Source organism: Bombus affinis, chromosome 11 (genome assembly GCF_024516045.1).
Source record: "Bombus affinis isolate iyBomAffi1 chromosome 11, iyBomAffi1.2, whole genome shotgun sequence".
Classification (NCBI taxonomy): domain Eukaryota; kingdom Metazoa; phylum Arthropoda; class Insecta; order Hymenoptera; family Apidae; genus Bombus; species Bombus affinis.
Genome location: NC_066354.1, coordinates 6,904,288 through 6,921,568, shown reverse-complemented (window position 1 = coordinate 6,921,568; position 17,281 = coordinate 6,904,288). Strand labels below are relative to the sequence as shown.

The following is a 17,281-nucleotide window of genomic DNA, read 5'->3' as shown; positions in this document are numbered from 1 at the left end:
TTCATCGGAACTGATTTTCTATTTTGATGACATTTGTCCACGTTATATATGTAGATGAGATAATAGAGATAAATGCGAACTGTATGAAAGAAATTTCCATTTCCATCGATCATACGAGCGAACAATTTTCCCCAAATTGACTTCGGAATTCAATCGTTTCTCGGTAGATCGACGATGCCGTTTCTCCACATTATACCGGTATGTGTGTTCATAAACAAACGGCAATAACAGTATTTTTCGTGGCATGAATATTAATAGGAACCGGAACAAATAGAAAAATAAATTCACAGTTACCGAAGACGAGGAGAGGAAGGGGATAAAATCAGTGGAGGGGGCGAGGGGATCGGGGTTTTATTTATAACCGAAATCGATTCGCCATTACGGGAAATCTCGCGTTGCCCAGGAGTCCAGGATCTGGTTCACGAAGCAATGAGGATAAATCGACCAAGTTTATTATCGAGCCCCAAAGCGAACATAAACTCGTATCGTCGAATCGTCATTACGCAAATGAAATGCATGAATCGTTTATTTGATACTCATTGACCGGTCGCCCGATCCTTCCTGTGGATTGGTCGAACGATTGCTGATAAAATACAGTTCGCAGGTGCGTGCGTTTAACGAGTGATCCGCATTTCCATTTCGCCTATCCGGCATGAGTAGATTTTACAATATCCTTCGATCATGCTATGCGTTATGTAATCGGTCATTAATTAGCCTCATCGAATTTCCCTCGGTCGTTATGATCGCCGTTATTCCTGCCAGTCATCGATTTTCCCCGATTCGTTTCGGACACGTAATTATCTTAATCAATCCCTCGCGCGTGCTTTCGTGGTAACAGTTTCAAAATGACACCTGCCAATCATATATTATTCTGGGGACAGGAATTTCCTCTGATTGTTTATTGGATCTGATTGAGAGTGATTGCGATTTATTGAATTATACCTATGTATGTGGAAGAACCGAGTGCTTAAGAATAGAATATGCGAATGAAAGGTATTTGGCAATTGTGGGTTTTCAATGCACGTTGTTCATTGTTACGAACGCAAGAATTTTCTGTCTGCTTGCTTATTGCGAGTAATTGAGTTTCAAATTCCAGGGATTTATGTGTTTACGCACTTGAGTGTAAGTATGAGTGCTTGAATATAAAAGAGAGAAGCGCATGGGCACTGAAAGATTTGGATGAACGTCATTGCCTAATATTCCAACGTTATATTTTCGTCGTAAAAAATCATATTTTACAGAACGCAGAAGCAGCTACGAACGCGTTGTGTTGTTGCCAGAAGAATCGACCAAACTGCAATACGAATACAGATCGATCATCAAAAGAAGCCGAGGCAGAATCAACTGAACGATCCACCCGGCGAAATTCGGGAGAAAAATCCCAAGAGGAGGAAGCAATAGTAGCTGGATCGAGGATAGAAGAAGAAAAAAGACCGAAGAGCGTCGTTTCAGTTCGAAGATCCAATTCCAGCGACAGCGTTACCACGTACGAGGTCGGTTCGTCCAAAAAGAAATTCGGTTCACTAGAATTTTTGGCGACGAGCGATCGCTTCAACCGAGCAAAGGTGACGGAGTTGAACGACGAAGAAGACGAAGTGAGCGAGATCCACGAGTCCGTGTTCGTCGACATCCCCACATTGGTTGCGGTTTTGATCAAGCCGGATAACAATCTGCAAGAATCCTCGGTTCAGATCGAGGAGATTTGTTCGGACGAGGTTGTGGAAGAAGAATCGATCGATGTGGATTTCGAGGCGGCTAACGACGATCACGAAGCGTTCGGCGAGTTTGAAAAACTGGACAGTATCGATCACGATGATAGAAGCAGCTCTGTGAACTCGTGTCACACTTTTGGGGACATCGAAGCGGAGGCTTATCAAAATTCCGAAAGTCATCAAGTAAAATCAGCTTCCAAACCTAAGCAAAGGCCGAAGTTTCGTAAGCAGGATTCGGTGCACGTGTTTCCAACCTCTGTTCTTTCCAATCTACACACGTTGAAGAAATTTGGTTCGGTGGAGGCGATCCAGAAGAATAGAGATCCTGTATTCTCGTTGGAAAGATCTCATACAAATTTAGAGAAACGTTGTACGGTTCCTGATAGGGTGAAGAAGTTAAACAATATCCGGGAGATCGATGATCAGAAGATATCGAATAGAGGTAACTGGTCCAAAGAACAGCTTCAACGAAAAGGTAGCAACGATTCGGATAAGAGTCTAAAAGAATCCAACAACCAACCTGGATCGAAGATAAAAAACTACGCGAGGAAGCCTAGTTTGGAGAACCTGAAGAGAAAGACTAGCAAGGATAGCAGTTCGAGTAGTTCGAAAGACGAACAGATTCTGATTTCGAGTCTGGCTCGAGATAAACTATTGCGTAGAAAGAATTCGTTAGACCAAGAGCCTTCCATCAGGAACCACACGCCTATTCAAAGAGTCAAACGCGCTGAAATCGTGGCGGCAGTTACGGAGAGACTGTACTCGAGTAGAAAAAACGTGGAGGATGTTCCAGGGATGCGATCTCCTCCAGACACAGGCGAGGTAAAGTCTATGGCCAAGTTGAAGCTGCAGGAGATCTCGAGGAAGATGCTGGGTAAACGTAGACGAGTCTGCGTTGACACTCAGACGGACTGCTCGAGGACTATTCGTATGAAGGACACTGCGTCTCTTACAGAAACGCCACGGATAGTCTACCAGGATGTTGCAGTTCTAACAGATGATCACCAAGACTGCGAATACGTTTTGAGTCAAAAGACACCTGTTTTGAGAGTGAAAGAGACTGCTACTTCGACGGAGAAACCTAAGACGAACATTGTTAGATGTAAAGACGTGGGAAGTTTGGCGAACGATCTCGAAGAATACGATTACGAAATTCACTCCCCGCGCAATGACTCTGGAATTCTTTCGGACGACACTCAAAATTACGCGGAGAGCAATTTAAGTAGCACAGAGGTGTCTGATCTATGTCAAGAAGCTGACAGAAGAGTGGCATACGCAGAAAGTTCGACGAATACGAGTATGTTCTCTTCTTGTCGTAGCTTTGCGGTACAGACACCGCGATCGGAAGTCTTTGGTCAATCATTACCACAGAACAAAGCTCCTGCCTGCGCAAGACGATGTTGCAACTCCATCAAAGATTCTCAAAGTCATTCATCGATTAATAATTCTGAAAAAAGTGTAATTTCTATTTCACTACCGGATACCATCAACATTACCATCGAAACCATGAATACCGTAGATTCTAGGATCGCTGTACCGGACAACGAGGCATCGCAACAAAATGAGAAACGTTCTACGAAGGATGAGGAAGCTCAAACCAACGAATGGAACGATCTTCGTAACGAGATCTTCTGTTCGAAGGATCAGACCACATCGACGCCTAGCCAAGCCGATAGCAGGGTATTCCGAATCGAGAACATCTTTCAGGACCCTAACAACGCGGCCAAGTATTCGAGAACAGATCCGAATCGAATGCAGGGGACGAGGATAAGGAATTCCATTACTTTCAGGAATTCCCTAGGGACATCGTACGTGCCCCAATCGAAGAAGCACGAGCCCTCTCCGAGAGAAGTTCAGGCTGAAGGATTTATCAGGGATGGATTAATCACGGAGGCGTTTATCAACCGGAAGCGCAGTTTTAATTTGGAAAGAACACCTAGTTCGGCCGTTTACCAGGATCCTTGGAGGAACTGGCAAGTTCCTATGTCCTTGGTTAACACGATCCATCCGATAGATTCTTCGAAGGGTTTGGGAGTTATCCCATCTTCTTGGCAACCGGAAGTCAGCGAAATTCCACTGGTCGAACAAAGTTTGTCGCATAGAAACTACGTTGAAGAATCACAGGTGGATTTTGAGATGGATAACATCGAAGAGATCTCGAAGATGAAGCCTTCTTCTTGTAATATTAAATTAAATAATAATATGGATCATGAACATGGTTTTTCAGATGATAGTTTGGACTATAACGAGAGTAACGTATGTAGCGAGTCGATGATACTGAAAGGCGAACAGATGCTTGAACAGCGTGAGAATTTTTGTCCACCTGACGTAGTAGCGCATACTAAAAAAGATTGTTCAAAATCTATCGAAGAGAAGAACGAATCTATTAACGATTTCGAAGACAATCAAGTGGAATTCCCTAAGAAGAATCTTACAGAGTCAACAGAAGCTATTAATATACACGATTACAAATTTTTGATCTTGGGCAGGCCTTGTTATAACTATGAAGAAACCAATGACGAATCTAATATTTACTTGAATCATGCGAAAAGTTCGGGGAAGAAGAAAGTATCCTTTTCCAACCCCAACGTCCTCGAAAAGAAGTTAACTTGTGAACCATCAGGAACCTTGAAGTCTATCATTAAAAAGAGGATGAAGAAAAACATGTCCGAAGTTCTAAACTCGGTACATTCTTCCAACGATGAAACTGACGATTCTCAACAAGAGGAAAGGATCAATTTAACCTTGGAAAGCGAACGGAAAGGTGAGTCTGCGAGTTCAGAAGAAGACAAAGAAGATCAGGATTCGGTGAAATTCGAGGGAAATTCGAAGCAGAATCGCAAGAAGGTCAAGTTCTCCGTGGAAGAATCATCGGAGAACACGTGCAGTGAGTCGGACAGCTACGAGAATGTGGAGGAGGATGAGGAGGATGAGGAGGAGGACGATGACGACGACGACAACGACGAGACAGAAAAGATCATGCTCGATCGTGCGGGCAGGAACGTTCTCGAAGAGTATCTGAGCGAGGCGGTGACCTTCATGCGAAATCTGAACTCTATCAGCGAGTACGTGAACGGGACGAGCATGCTCGAGAGGTGAGGAACAATCGCGAAGGGAAACATTCTCGGCCCCGAGTCTTTGATAGGTCGAGAGTCTTCTCGAGAACTTCTGACGGTGCTTTAGATCCTCTCTTGATTCTGCTGGTTTCGATTTTTAGATTAAAGAACCTGCAGCGATTGTTTTTATAGGATTGCGTGGGTGGATTATTTATAAAATATATTTTTATTTCATTAGGTTTATTAATTAGATACCGGTGATAGAGCTCTGATTTAATAAAGAAACATTGTATCTTTATCTACATTTAGATCGAATTCTGTTTAGTTTCAGTTCTTTAGATGGGATATTATAAAATGCAAATTATGTATCATATTTCAATATTATTGTATAATTTGACATTAATGGAAATATTATTTAATTATGGAAATATGGAAGTATCATTAATACAAATTATACATGATATTTCAATGTTATATTATACAGTCTAAAGTTAATGGAAATATTCTAAATAAATAAATCGATCAATTCTTTTTCAAGAAATCCCTTGTCATGGACATCTGTGGGTTGTGGGCGAGGTGGACAACGAGGTGGTCGCCGACGTAGCTGTCTCTCCTCCTGGAATCGCGATTACTCGGAATTCGTAGGTCGTAAGGTCAATCCAAAGAACGACGATGATACAATGATGTGCACGGATTCTTACGAGAGGTGTATGAAGGGCATCCAGAGGTTGGAGGACTGCATTCGGAGAGTTGACAAGCACAACGAGCTGCTTAGGAAAAAATATGGCATTAATTGCGAATCTGCTGGCGCTAGACTGGATCTAGCGAGTCCTAGCACAGAGCCTCGCGCGTCGAAGACGAACGATGACTTCGAGATTCTTCGTGAAACGGAAAGTCCCTTGGGAAGGGGTTCCAGTGTTGTAGAACAGAAAGAAGAAGACGATTTGGAGAAGAAAATCTTCAATCAGTTGATGAATGTCGCCAATTCCATCCGTTACGGAAATTCTAATAAACTTCAATCTCGTTTACTCGCTTCATCCGAATCTAACTCGAGGAGTCCCAGCTGTGGCTCGAAATTTCGTGAGAAATATCGTTACGCTATGAAAGAACCATTCTGCGGGGATGTTAAAGGAAATTTCAGTTTGGAAGAGACTTCGGACGATCGCAAAGATCTCACCACGTACGAAATAACAGGGAATCTATCCGTTGAAAAGACTTGTCCCGCCGAACAGAAGAACGATGACTTGGACTCTATTATGGAAGAAGATTTCTTATCTCTGAGAAGATTTAATCGTTCCTCTTGGTTAACTGATTTAGATCGTCCAACATTTAGGACAGATAGACAGGACGACTCGAGCAAGTACAGTTTTCTTTCGAAATACAAAGTAAACGATTCAAGGACCTCTGATACCACTGACTCTTTGGGGAAAATGTACAATATAAGGGGAAGCTTCCCCAAGCAACGAGTGTTGACCGACAGCGCGCGGAAAAGATTTCAAGAAACGGACGATTATTCGCGAAGAACCAGGGACGGATGTTGCAGGGTGTGCGCGTGTTCGAAAGATCACTCGGATATCGAGAGTACGCCCGGCGAAATCATGCATCTCAGGGATAAATTGAAATATCCCGGAAGTCCCAGGGCAAGATTTCTGGAGCTTCTTCGGGAGAGGCGGCGAATAGTCGAGTGCAGCCGTGGCACGAGTGCCTCTTGAACGTGCCTTCCCTAGTCGTCCCTTTTCAACTGTAAAATGTATTTTTCTATTGTAACGCGTCGTCACAATGTCGACGACGACGTCCTCTTTGTAAATAATAGATTTCAGAACCTTTTGTAACGTTTGTCATCGCACCCACGACGAAATTTAACTTATTTATCTTCTGAGTATTCTATTAAGATCGTGTAATTCGCCCCTGTTCGTAATATTAAATTACTTTCTTTATGATTCTTCTTCTATTCTCCTGTGGTAAGCCAAAGATTAAGATAGTGATTCATACGTGCATGACAGGTTCATATGTATGAAAATCATAGTGGCGTAAATCAAGATTTCAAGAATCTCAATTTAATTTCTTCAGATTTATAATTTATCAAGTTACAATCCGATTCTATGCCGCGATACGTTCTTATAATTTGAAAAGATAAAATAAATTTTTTATGACGATAGTATTATACTAGACAGTTACGTAGTGAACTGATTTACAGCCATTATGATCCTACACTTTCTATATGTGGCAGAGTTCACGAATTTTGGTTAAGATGGGGTGTTAAGGAATAATCTCTCTGGAAACGTTCCCTTTAGCTTCTAACATAATTCGAGGGTATTACGAAATACTGATGCGATTAAATGCTGATACGTGTGGAACTCGAAATTAGGGGATAATTACTCTGAAACTCGTGAACTTTGCGATAATCGAACAAAGTTTTCAAATGAATCCATTATTTTATCTTAATATCCTTCCTTTTTTCTTTTTCCATGTTGAATCACAGAACAACAATATTTTTATTTTCGTTTCACCGATCAACCTGGCAGAAATCGACGCGCGTTCGTCAACGTTTTAACGACGATTTCGCGGTCCAGAAGGTTCGCGACACGAGCTGTGAGTGAATTACAGCTGACACAAACTGTGTTTCGCGCTTTGTTTGGTCAAAGAGCTGACGCACGTATCGCCTCGATCCCAAGGAACATGGAAACGGATATCGATGGCATAATAGCGACAGTAATGATCGCGCTTTTCTATCGAGAAATACCAGCATCGACGACAAATTTTGCATTTTTTTCTTCGGTATTGTTACAAGATTGACGCACGGTACGATTTTCGCTGTCGAAGCTACAATAGGCGAGAAAAGAAAACGTAAACTTATAAGAATCGACGAGGATAGAATTTTGATGCAGTTACACCGGGGCCGTGCCTTTTTGTCGAATATCCTCTCGTGTATGTTCGCAAACAGGCATCGTTACGCTTGCATCAGCACTGTAGAGAAATACGACGCACCAAACGCGGAACACGTGCCAATTTTCACTCTTTTTCTTGTTCGATGCTTCTGTATACACCGTTTCAGACAGGGAAAAGAAGCAGGAAAGGCAATATTAACTAGAGGTGAAAGGGGGTAATTTGTTTGTGGATCGTTGATTAATTCTTTGAACGATTATTGCTATACATATTCTACTCTTCATGATGTAATTCAGCAATTCGGAATTAAGATATTAACCCTCGTTGAACGGGCGTTGAACAACTGTCGTGATATTTTATCAGATACGATGAACTTGTTCTAAAATGTCCTCCAGCGGAAGCGAATTTCATATTCATTAGGAATTTCTTGGAACATTTATAAGGCGAATGCTGTTAGAATTCTGAAAATAATACATTTAAATGATGTGGAGTTGAACTACAAATTTACCGATGTGAGAATGTAACACGATACACGCGAGTTATATACCCACCACCGGTAGATACAATTATTAGTGCAGATAAGGGAAATTAGGTTAGTGTATCAATTCTAGTAACAGTTTGAGTGCATGTCGCAAAGAGGTGGTGACTCTGTTATCTGAGCTCTTCTAGGTCGCTAGAATTTCAATATCCAACCACCGTTTTGCAAACGGTGTCGCATTCTAGCGATCCAAAGTTATTAGGCTGATGTGATCATCGTGAAACGAAAGAGGCTCCGTTATTGCAGTGCTAACTCGCAAAGACTTTGCTCGGTTTACTAATGTTTGTAAACTGAAATTATCGCGTAAAAGGTTTCACGATTAGACAATAGATAGCGACGTATCAGTGAGCGCAGCCGAGTTCGTTTCAACACGTGACGAGATTCGAGAGAAGCCATAAGGCTGCCGTCTGTAAGAATCATCTATGATAAACATTATATACATAGCCAAATTCCATTTGTTTTGCATAATCACTTAATTCGTTACCTTTGACAATTATGGAAATGTTACATTTTATAAACAGTCTGATTTCTTTTTTCTGAAGTAAATTATTCGTCGTATTGTTATACATATAAATTATAACATTAACTAAAAAGATAAGCAGAGTACCTTTTGTAGAAATTTTAACGTTATCTTGAGAAGAGTATCGCGGGAAATAGATGAGATATTCAATAAAGAAAATTCGAAGACGAAATAATTTCGTTCGTTATCAGTCTCTTTGAGTATTACCGGTTCATTCGGGGTTATCTGTAAACTGAGGGCTATTTACCATCATGATTCATGATGATCACCAGTTGATTTTGGTACGTCGAGGAGTACGTTTCTCCCTGAACTTAACAAAAATTGCAACAAGAGTTTCGAAACGTTAACCATGGTTCGTTATTATTTTTTCACCAGAAACCGGAGTCAAAGTTCGTCGATTTATCCGTGCACATTTGTTCTCACACGTTTCATTACGCGACTCGTGCAATTTATTTCTTCGAAACGACAACAAACGATCGATTGGTTGGCGTTTGATCGTGGTGGTATCGCGAGTGGAATATTAATAACGAGCTGTGTTATCGACAAAAAAGGAAAGGGAAATCATCGCGGAATTATGACAATCACGAGACTTTCAGTTCTCTTCTCGTGGAAAAGAGGTCGAAGGTTACGACGATAAAGCACATTACCGTGATTACACGACGCTTCCCGATCGAATAAATAACTCGAACGATCGGCGAACGTGCAGTCGATTTTTGGCACATGTCAGTCCGCTTTCAATCTGACGATCATGAGGGATTTGAACCGAAAGTCTAACGGAGAGGACCATAGCAACGGTCAAGATTTCGATTTGATCGCGGAAAGTAGAAACAACGATATCGACTCATCAACGCTTTACGTAATTATCGTTATAATATCATGATCATTTGGCAATAATCGTGATAAGAATCGTCGAATGCCATATTAACGTTATTCGAGTTGACACTGCTCGGAACACGAGATGGAATTCGGATACCATCGGAATGAAAACGTGATGTCACCAAACGATCATCTCGGTGATCTTGTCTTTAAAAGACAAGGCAAGATCGCGTTTGCCCGCGATATCTATTCTTTTGGTGCACGGTTTCAATCGATTCGAACGGGTTAGTTCCAAAAAGAACCGAAAAGTCTCGAATCGTGTGCGTTTCTGTCTACAGAACAACGAGGAAATTCTCGATCCATACTGCGTCGAGGAAAATCCCCAAAAGATTACTTTCGAGGACATCACTTCCGCTGCGTTCAAAATCAAATGTGGAATCGTCAACACTCCTTGCGTGGTATGATCTGAAATTTGAAAATGTCTTATTTCCATATAAAATGTTTATTAGTCCTACCACCATACTCGAATGATTATGTCACAAACTCAAATGAATTCTTTTTTTCCTACTATTTCGTAATTCATACTCACATGACAAATAGCTTCAACTGAAATTATATTCAATTTTCAGTATAATGACAATTGAGAAACTTTCTGGAAAAGGGCTTTTATTTCTATATAATAATTATGAATTCTCTATAGATTATTTACAAATTATTTATAGATTATTTATAATTATTATAAATTACCTTTCAGAACTATTAAAATTATCAATCGAAACGTAGCTAATATTAAGAAAGTGGAAGCAAATTTTCCAATTCCAATTTGTTCAATTCATCATTTCGTCTCATAGATACTTTGCTAGAAAGTTTAACACGAAAAAGGAAAAAATTAAAATATTTCCTATTTGTTATCAGAAATCGCGTCTGTCAGATGCGATGGGTATCGATTTGTATTTGAAGAAAGACTTCCTCCAAACAACTGGAAGTTTCAAAGAACGTGGCGCGAGGTATGCTTTGGTGATGCTGACCGAGGAACAGAAGAAGATCGGCGTGATCTCGGCTTCGTTGGGAAATCATGCACTCGCTCTCTCTTATCACGGGTACAAGCTTAATATACCAGTGACCGTAGTGATGCCGGTGCTGGCACCGATCATGAAGATCGCCGCTTGCCGTCAATATGGTGCGAATGTAATCGTCGATGGTCTGGATATGGGTGAGGCAAAGGGTATCGCGCTGCGACAGGCGAAAGAGAATGGGCTGACGTATATAAATGGGTAAAGGCATATTCTACTTGCGATGATAGCAGTTTGCTGCTGGTTTCATTCGCGGATAATGTAAAATAAAAAGAATATTCGACACGTGTTATTGATGAACCTATAGTGAATGGAAAATGTCTTTTGCTTGTTTCATTTTTACGCGAAAGCGACGTCTAACATCTTTTTCTTACGATATTAAAAAAAACTATTTTGCGAGATTAACATGAATTCAGAGATTTTTATTTGTTAGCGACCATGTATCTAAATTTTGAAAATAAGAAAATCGTCTATTACAAGAGCTTCCCATGCAATAGGGAATACAAGAGTGTCTCGTTTATATTATTTCAGGTACGATCACCCAGATATTATGGCAGGACAAGGAACTCTAGGTCTTGAGATCGTGGAGCAGGTACCAGATATAGATGCAGTGGTCGTTCCCATCGGAGGAGGTGGTTTGATCGCGGGGGTAGCTCTGGCCGTGAAAACCCTCCAACCAAATGTACAGATCATCGTGAGTTATCATGGGAATTAAACGAACGTTCAAGCTCGTTCATCCTCTTTTTAACACTTCTTTTTCCACATCGACGAGTATGAAACGTATTTTCGATGTAAACCAATATCGTTTTTCTGTCGGGTTCCAGGGCGTTGAGTCGGAAAGATGTCCTAGTTTCTATAAGGCCCGAAAGGCAGATCGACCTACCTACACTCGTATAGATTCAACTTTGGCCGATGGCCTTGCTGTTCCTAAGGTTGGATACAATGCTTTTGCCACCGCGAATCCGTTGATCGACAAATTAGTCGTGGTGAAGGAAGAGTGGATAGCAATCGCGATCCTGAAGCTGGTCGAGAACGAGAAATGTATCGTCGAGGGTGCTGGAGCGACCGGCCTCGCCGCTATTTTGGCTGGTCACCTGGAAGAACTGAAAGGCAAAAGGTCGTTTGATGTTGCACACAGTTAATTCAAGAACGGCAGCGTTTGCACCTTTCTGTCGCGTTTCCTATATCTCTTCGATTTCCTTCCTTCAATTTAATTTCAAGCTATAATTCTTTAACATTTCTTCTCAATTTATCAGTGAAAAAGTTAATTGATTAAATTAAAAAAAAAAAAATCTCTCGCAAATTCGATAATTCTAACAATAACCGTAACATTCACTTTGCTTTTCTTTTCTAGAGTGGTGTTGCTTCTATGCGGAGGAAATATCGACACAACGATCCTAGGTAGGTGTTTGGAGCGTGGACTAGCAGCGGAAGGCCGGCTTTTGAAGTTTACAGTGACTGTGTCCGATCGACCGGGCGGAATCGCAGAGCTCTGTAGAATGCTGGCCAGCATCGGTGTCTCGATAAAGGACATCATGCACGAGCGGGCTTGGATTATGTCGGACATCTTCAGCGTGGACGTGAAAGTGGTCTGCGAGACTAGAGACCGGGATCACGCGGAACAATTGAAGAACATGTTGCATCAAAATTATCAGCGGGTTGTGTTCGGCACTAGTGACATGTCCGCTCTGAACTTACCTGTGAGCATGTAACATGTCGTTCTAAATTCGAACTTTCTGCTATCGTCGAATGACGCCAAGGAAAAGGATTCGACACGATTTTGAGTATTACTTAATACCGGTAAAAGCTTCTTAATTTCTGTGAGCGAAATAATCTTTTTTTTTTATTGAACAGAGAGACGTACTATTTATAGGAATATCGAAGTAACTATCTCATTGTTTGTAGTTCAGATACAGTTCGAATCCTTGTATATGTCATACTGAACTAGGTCCTGGTCACGAAACAGAGGAAACCGCGAACGTTCCGCATCGATTTCCATTGTACGCTCGAATTATTGTCCATATTCCTGACTGCGAGGGAAGTTTCTACGCATCTATAAAGACACGACAGCTATGGTTGCTCCAAAAAGCGAGCTGCTCGCGTTACAAACGAGCAACCCCTCTGCGTAATTTGCATCTGAAGAAGGGTGGTTCGATGGCTCGAAATTTGAGAGCAGCGTCTACGCAACACGCGTCACACTGAGGCGTAAACGTACACTTGCGAAATTTATTACTGTTGCGATGCTTTTGCGTTGGTTTGAGAGAGAGAGAGAGAGAAGTGATCAAAAGGAACAAAATTTCACCCTTCTGCTCATACGCTGCTTTCGTCGCGTTTTATGTCGGGGATACGTGTTGCTACCGCCACCGTACGGATACGATTGGATTTTTGCGTAAGAGGATCGTAAAGCGTTCGTTTACGAGCTCAATAACGACGCAACCCCTTATTGCGAGATGACTGGCTGTTTGACAACTTGCAGCTGCTCGTTTTCGACGAACTGCGCATTATTCTAATCGTAAGGGATGTGGAGTGCAAAAATTGGATGGAGATGGTGGTTGAGAAGATCATTTGTACTATAAAAAATATAATATTCGAAATACTACATGGTGTATTACTATGATTAATAATAAATTGCGTAAATTACGTATTCATTATCTTCGAAGCCAAATAGAAAATGAAATATTCCTGTATGCAAAGTTTTTCACACACGCTTCGTTGAAAAATGCGTATAAATCAGATTACTGTTCCGTAAATGTGAATATTACTCGCGATAATTGAGCTTTAACTTTTAGCTTTTATTAAAAGTGAACGATGAACAATTTACAAGTAAATTTCCAATAAGTTTGTTTCAGACATTTGCAGATAACTTTTTGGACTCCGGTATATTGATCGTAATGTAGCTTGAACCAGGGATTATACAACCACTGTCTTTTATCGACTGAATATACACATTTCCACCTTTAAATAAAGTTGTATTCCGTTTCCTAACGATGACTCGCTTGGAATTCTTGTCTCTCAAGCTTACAAGCTCCGACTTTCTCTTAAAGCAACCAATTTCATTATTTCTTCTTATCCTAAGTCAATTTCAGTCTGTTCACGAGAGAAGGGAGAATGAATTCTTCGAAGGAAGTTCACGATGTCACGATAATATTACTCTACTCTGATGATATTACGGTACTCTGCTGCTTAAAGATGGGAATGTTAATATTTTCCGCCGAATCGGGTCAATTTTAAGAAGCAGAAAGATGAATTTTTCGAAGAAAAAAGATGTTAAGATAATTTATGACGATCTTAACATTTTTCAGCCAGTCGAGTCAATTTTAAGCAGCAAAAAGAGGGACGAATTTTTGATAAAATATTCACAATATTGCAATAAATATTACTGTACTCTAACGATATTACACCATTCTTCTTCTTACAGGGAGGGAATGTTAATATTTTTTCTGGAAGTCGGGTCAATTTCAACGCGGTCGTGTCGAATAAAAAATGAGTCGGGGCAGACTGGCAAAATAAATTTCGTGCGAACCGCGTGTTTTCGCGTTTCTGCTGGAAGCATTTCCATGAGGCACGCGGCTGTCAGGGGATTAATGCATCTTTACGCCGGGGCGACTGCTCGGTTTCGTCGCGTTACACGCTCGAATAATATATCGCACGCGTTACACTGGAGGTATTCCCGTGTCTGGTTTCAAAAGACTCGACTTCTTTTCCCCTTCTGAAGCTTCTTTTCAATGACGGTTGACAATACACGACGATGTGTCACCTTTCTAATATCGGACTGCTCCGGATGAGTTATGATATGTGAACCAGCCAAAGAGGAAAGTAGCGAACAGCCTTCGCCGGCAATGAAAGATCCGCGGATCCGCTTTTTTTCTTCATCTTTTCGCGCATCTCGTTTCAGATTGTGGAAAAAGAGAAAGAAAGGAAAAAGGGGAAAACTGGAACATCATTGTGCTACCGGGAATGCTGGTTTCGTGGCTACTGAAGCATTGTGAGATTGTTGGAAAGGAAATGAAGAGATGCGAATTTTTTGAATTCGCCAGCGAACTCATTACTTTGATTAGTAAATTTTTCAACTAGATTAATGACATACATACATTTGATGCTAACTACTTTTGTTTTTGTTTCAGGTTAATGTTGAAATAAGAAATACACATATATGTAAAGAGTGAGGATAGTGGAGAAAGAACAGTTCTAAGGCGGTATAAACTACTTGAAAGTGGAAGTTGAAGTTGCCTGTCAGACGCTCGACTCTACGCTTCCCTTATGGACACTAAACATACTTCCAGCTAGCCAATATCGCAACAGAGTTACCGTGATAGTTTATAACTCGAGACATCTACAGACCATCCAACAGCCTTGGCGAAACTTATACTCTCGTCTTTCACGTTGGTTCAATCCCTCCCAGGTAAACAATATTTTCAACTCATAAATCTATATTCTACAAATACAACTACCTTTCCAAGGGAGTTGAAGAAGTTCAATCACGCGATTCTACTGACACCAATTCTTATCCTTTTGCTGCTGCTCCGTCCGTGAACCTTAAAGCATTGACCAAGCGCAACTTTCTCCATTTCTTGGTTCAGTCTGGCACCTTCCGACCAAGATTGAATTTACATCGAGCGGGGCAGCACGGATTAAGCACGGGCAAAGTTTCGCCGAATTTTTTTTCTAACCCACCCACGCCCATTCGTTGCTCGCCCTCTTTTTTCCAGTTTTTTCAACGCCGAGGAGGGGAGAAGCTACGAATGAAACGAAAATGAGAAAGAGAGAAAAGGGTCGTGGGCAAGGGAGAAAGAGATAGTGAAAGTGGCGGCGACCTGAATTTACAGCATTTAATATCGGCAAAATGAAGTACGAGCACGACGGAGAGCGGGCAAGGAGCCGCCATTTTGTGGCATCGATAAATCCATTTTATTGCTCTGGCTTGTAGGTAGGCGGTCTGACTACGGTTACCGGTAGCCTACCTACTCTTATGTCTTCTCAGTGTATAACAAACACCGAATAAAAACCAATGCGAGGGCCAGCAACCCGCGCAGTCGACCCCTCTTTTCGCGGTGCACCGAGAGGACCAACTTTTTTGCTATTTATTCGCTACCCTTGCGTTCGTCCCCCCTCGTACATACCCGTGTTTTGTGGCCATGGCGTCCCCAATCGAGTACTAGCACCTCTTTTTTGCGCTTCATGCAGTGTAACCGGAAGTTTTTTTGTTTCTTTTGGGAGAAAAAAAGGATTTTTATGATGATCGCGATTGGTTTAAGGTACCAGTCATACTCTAGAGAATCGAAGCGTTCATGATAAAAATGATACATGCCGTCTCCTTTTAGGAAAGTAAAATAATACTGATAGTATTTTTAATGTCTCTTCAATACATTTTAATTTTTCACAATCGCTGCCAACATATCGCGGATGGACTGTATCTAATTAAATCGTATACTTCATGACCGATATTGTTTTTATAAAACTCGCGAATCTCCATTCTGCAATCAGTCAAAATGGAAATTAAGTTTCATATCGACTCCTATCACGTCTGGCCACTAGTATACGTCGTTGTTACTTGAAAAGGCTCGAGCCCTTCTTCGATCGTATTATTCTGGTTTAAAAAAGAATTTTAATTTCAGACTAATCGTGTCGAAATTTCGAAGTCGTTATCGTGAAATACGAAAGAAAGAGGAACTAGGAAAGAGAGAAGCAAGAGTAAAAAGAGAGATTAATAAAAGTTACCATGGGCAGACAGTAAAACAAGGCGATTAGAGCGCTACGAAACAGGTATCGACGAATCGTCGGTGAATTTTTCGGAATTAGTCGGAGGGAAACGGTTGTCGGTAGGGGAAGGATTTTCGAGAGCGGTGCAGGGCCAGAGTTTTCCAAGATGAAAGTTAATTCCGCTGGATAATCCAGCTTGGACGCAGGGGGGTGGGGCCGGGCGTAACGAGGGCGAAGAAAGATCTGTCACCCCTCCTCGTTCCTTTTTCAGCTAAATCTTGCGAGCCGGATCGAGAAGTTCGTCGAATTTATGAGATTTCGGGTTTCGAAGCGCGGCTAGTCCGAGGGGAAAGAGGTCGATGGAATGGAAGGGGAAGGGGGTTGGAGCTCGGCGAAGGGATTAACTTTGTCGAGCCATTTTGTCGACCGCGAGCGGGCTTTGTGACCAAGGGAAGACACATTCCCAGCAATTAGCTAACCCCGCCTCTATGTCCGTCTGTATGCCGGTGATGTACTGGGTGTTTCTAAAATCGCTGGCCAAACCTTTGGGAAATGTACCCTATTTATCTTGGCGGAGAGGTGGAAGACCTTCGTTCGTATCGAAATCAGCGTTGCAATGTCTCGTTCTTTGGTTTAACGAAGATTTACCGAAGTAGTTGGGAAGCTGTAAAAAAATTCCTGAAAATCGATAGATAAGAGAATAAGTAGACGAAAGTCAATTCTCTATAAGACAGGTACGTAATTGGTCTTTGTTCGGCGATTGACTGATCGAAGGCTTTCAGACAGAGGTCGTTAAACGTCCTCGAGTTCTAGCAAGCCTAAGCCACATCAGAGAAAGGTTTTCCAAGCGAACTTGTCAGACGTTGTAGCGAAACTTTGTCGCAAATAACTTGGTTTGGGTGGCGTCTTCTCGAGTCGCCAAGTCCATAAGACTTTTTTCATCCCCTGAACAGAATATTCCGCCGAAATTTAGTCATTTA

General features: G+C 41.5%; 2 protein-coding genes across 5 annotated transcripts in view; both read left to right on the top strand.

Moving 5' to 3' along the window:
• The window catches only part of LOC126921951 (kinesin-related protein 4-like), a 28,453-nt gene extending 21,747 nt beyond the window's left edge, over positions 1-6,706 (top strand). For all 3 annotated transcript variants that reach the window (XM_050734040.1, XM_050734042.1, XM_050734041.1), the window contains 2 exons: positions 1,242-4,807; positions 5,307-6,706. In XM_050734040.1, the coding sequence (XP_050589997.1) occupies positions 1,242-4,807; positions 5,307-6,480 (4,740 nt within the window). In that variant the 3' untranslated portion in view covers positions 6,481-6,706. The remainder of the gene's footprint in view (positions 1-1,241; positions 4,808-5,306) is intronic.
• Positions 6,707-8,962: 2,256 nt separating this feature from the next.
• LOC126921974 (L-threonine ammonia-lyase) lies at positions 8,963-13,260 on the top strand. 2 transcript variants are annotated; one of them, XM_050734098.1, is made up of 6 exons: positions 8,963-9,064; positions 9,867-9,986; positions 10,444-10,802; positions 11,133-11,295; positions 11,426-11,718; positions 11,956-13,260. In XM_050734098.1, exons 1-6 carry the CDS (start codon positions 9,062-9,064, stop codon positions 12,311-12,313), a joined length of 1,296 nt encoding a protein of 431 aa, XP_050590055.1. In that variant the 5' UTR covers positions 8,963-9,061; the 3' UTR covers positions 12,314-13,260. The 2 variants fall into 2 exon arrangements, with proteins under 2 accessions (XP_050590055.1, XP_050590054.1); XM_050734097.1 differs by lacking the exon at positions 8,963-9,064 and adding an exon at positions 9,111-9,568.
• The last annotated feature ends 4,021 nt before the right edge of the window (positions 13,261-17,281 follow it).

Bases quoted from the DNA above. Each gene is read 5' to 3' on its own strand.
- LOC126921974 (XM_050734097.1), top strand. From the start codon at position 9,461: ATGAGGGATTTGAACCGAAAGTCTAACGGAGAGGACCATAGCAACGGT. The intron at 11,296-11,425 runs GTGAGTTATCAT...GTCGGGTTCCAG, and splicing joins AACCAAATGTACAGATCATC to GGCGTTGAGTCGGAAAGATG. The intron at 11,719-11,955 runs GTCGTTTGATGT...TTTCTTTTCTAG, and splicing joins GAAGAACTGAAAGGCAAAAG to AGTGGTGTTGCTTCTATGCG.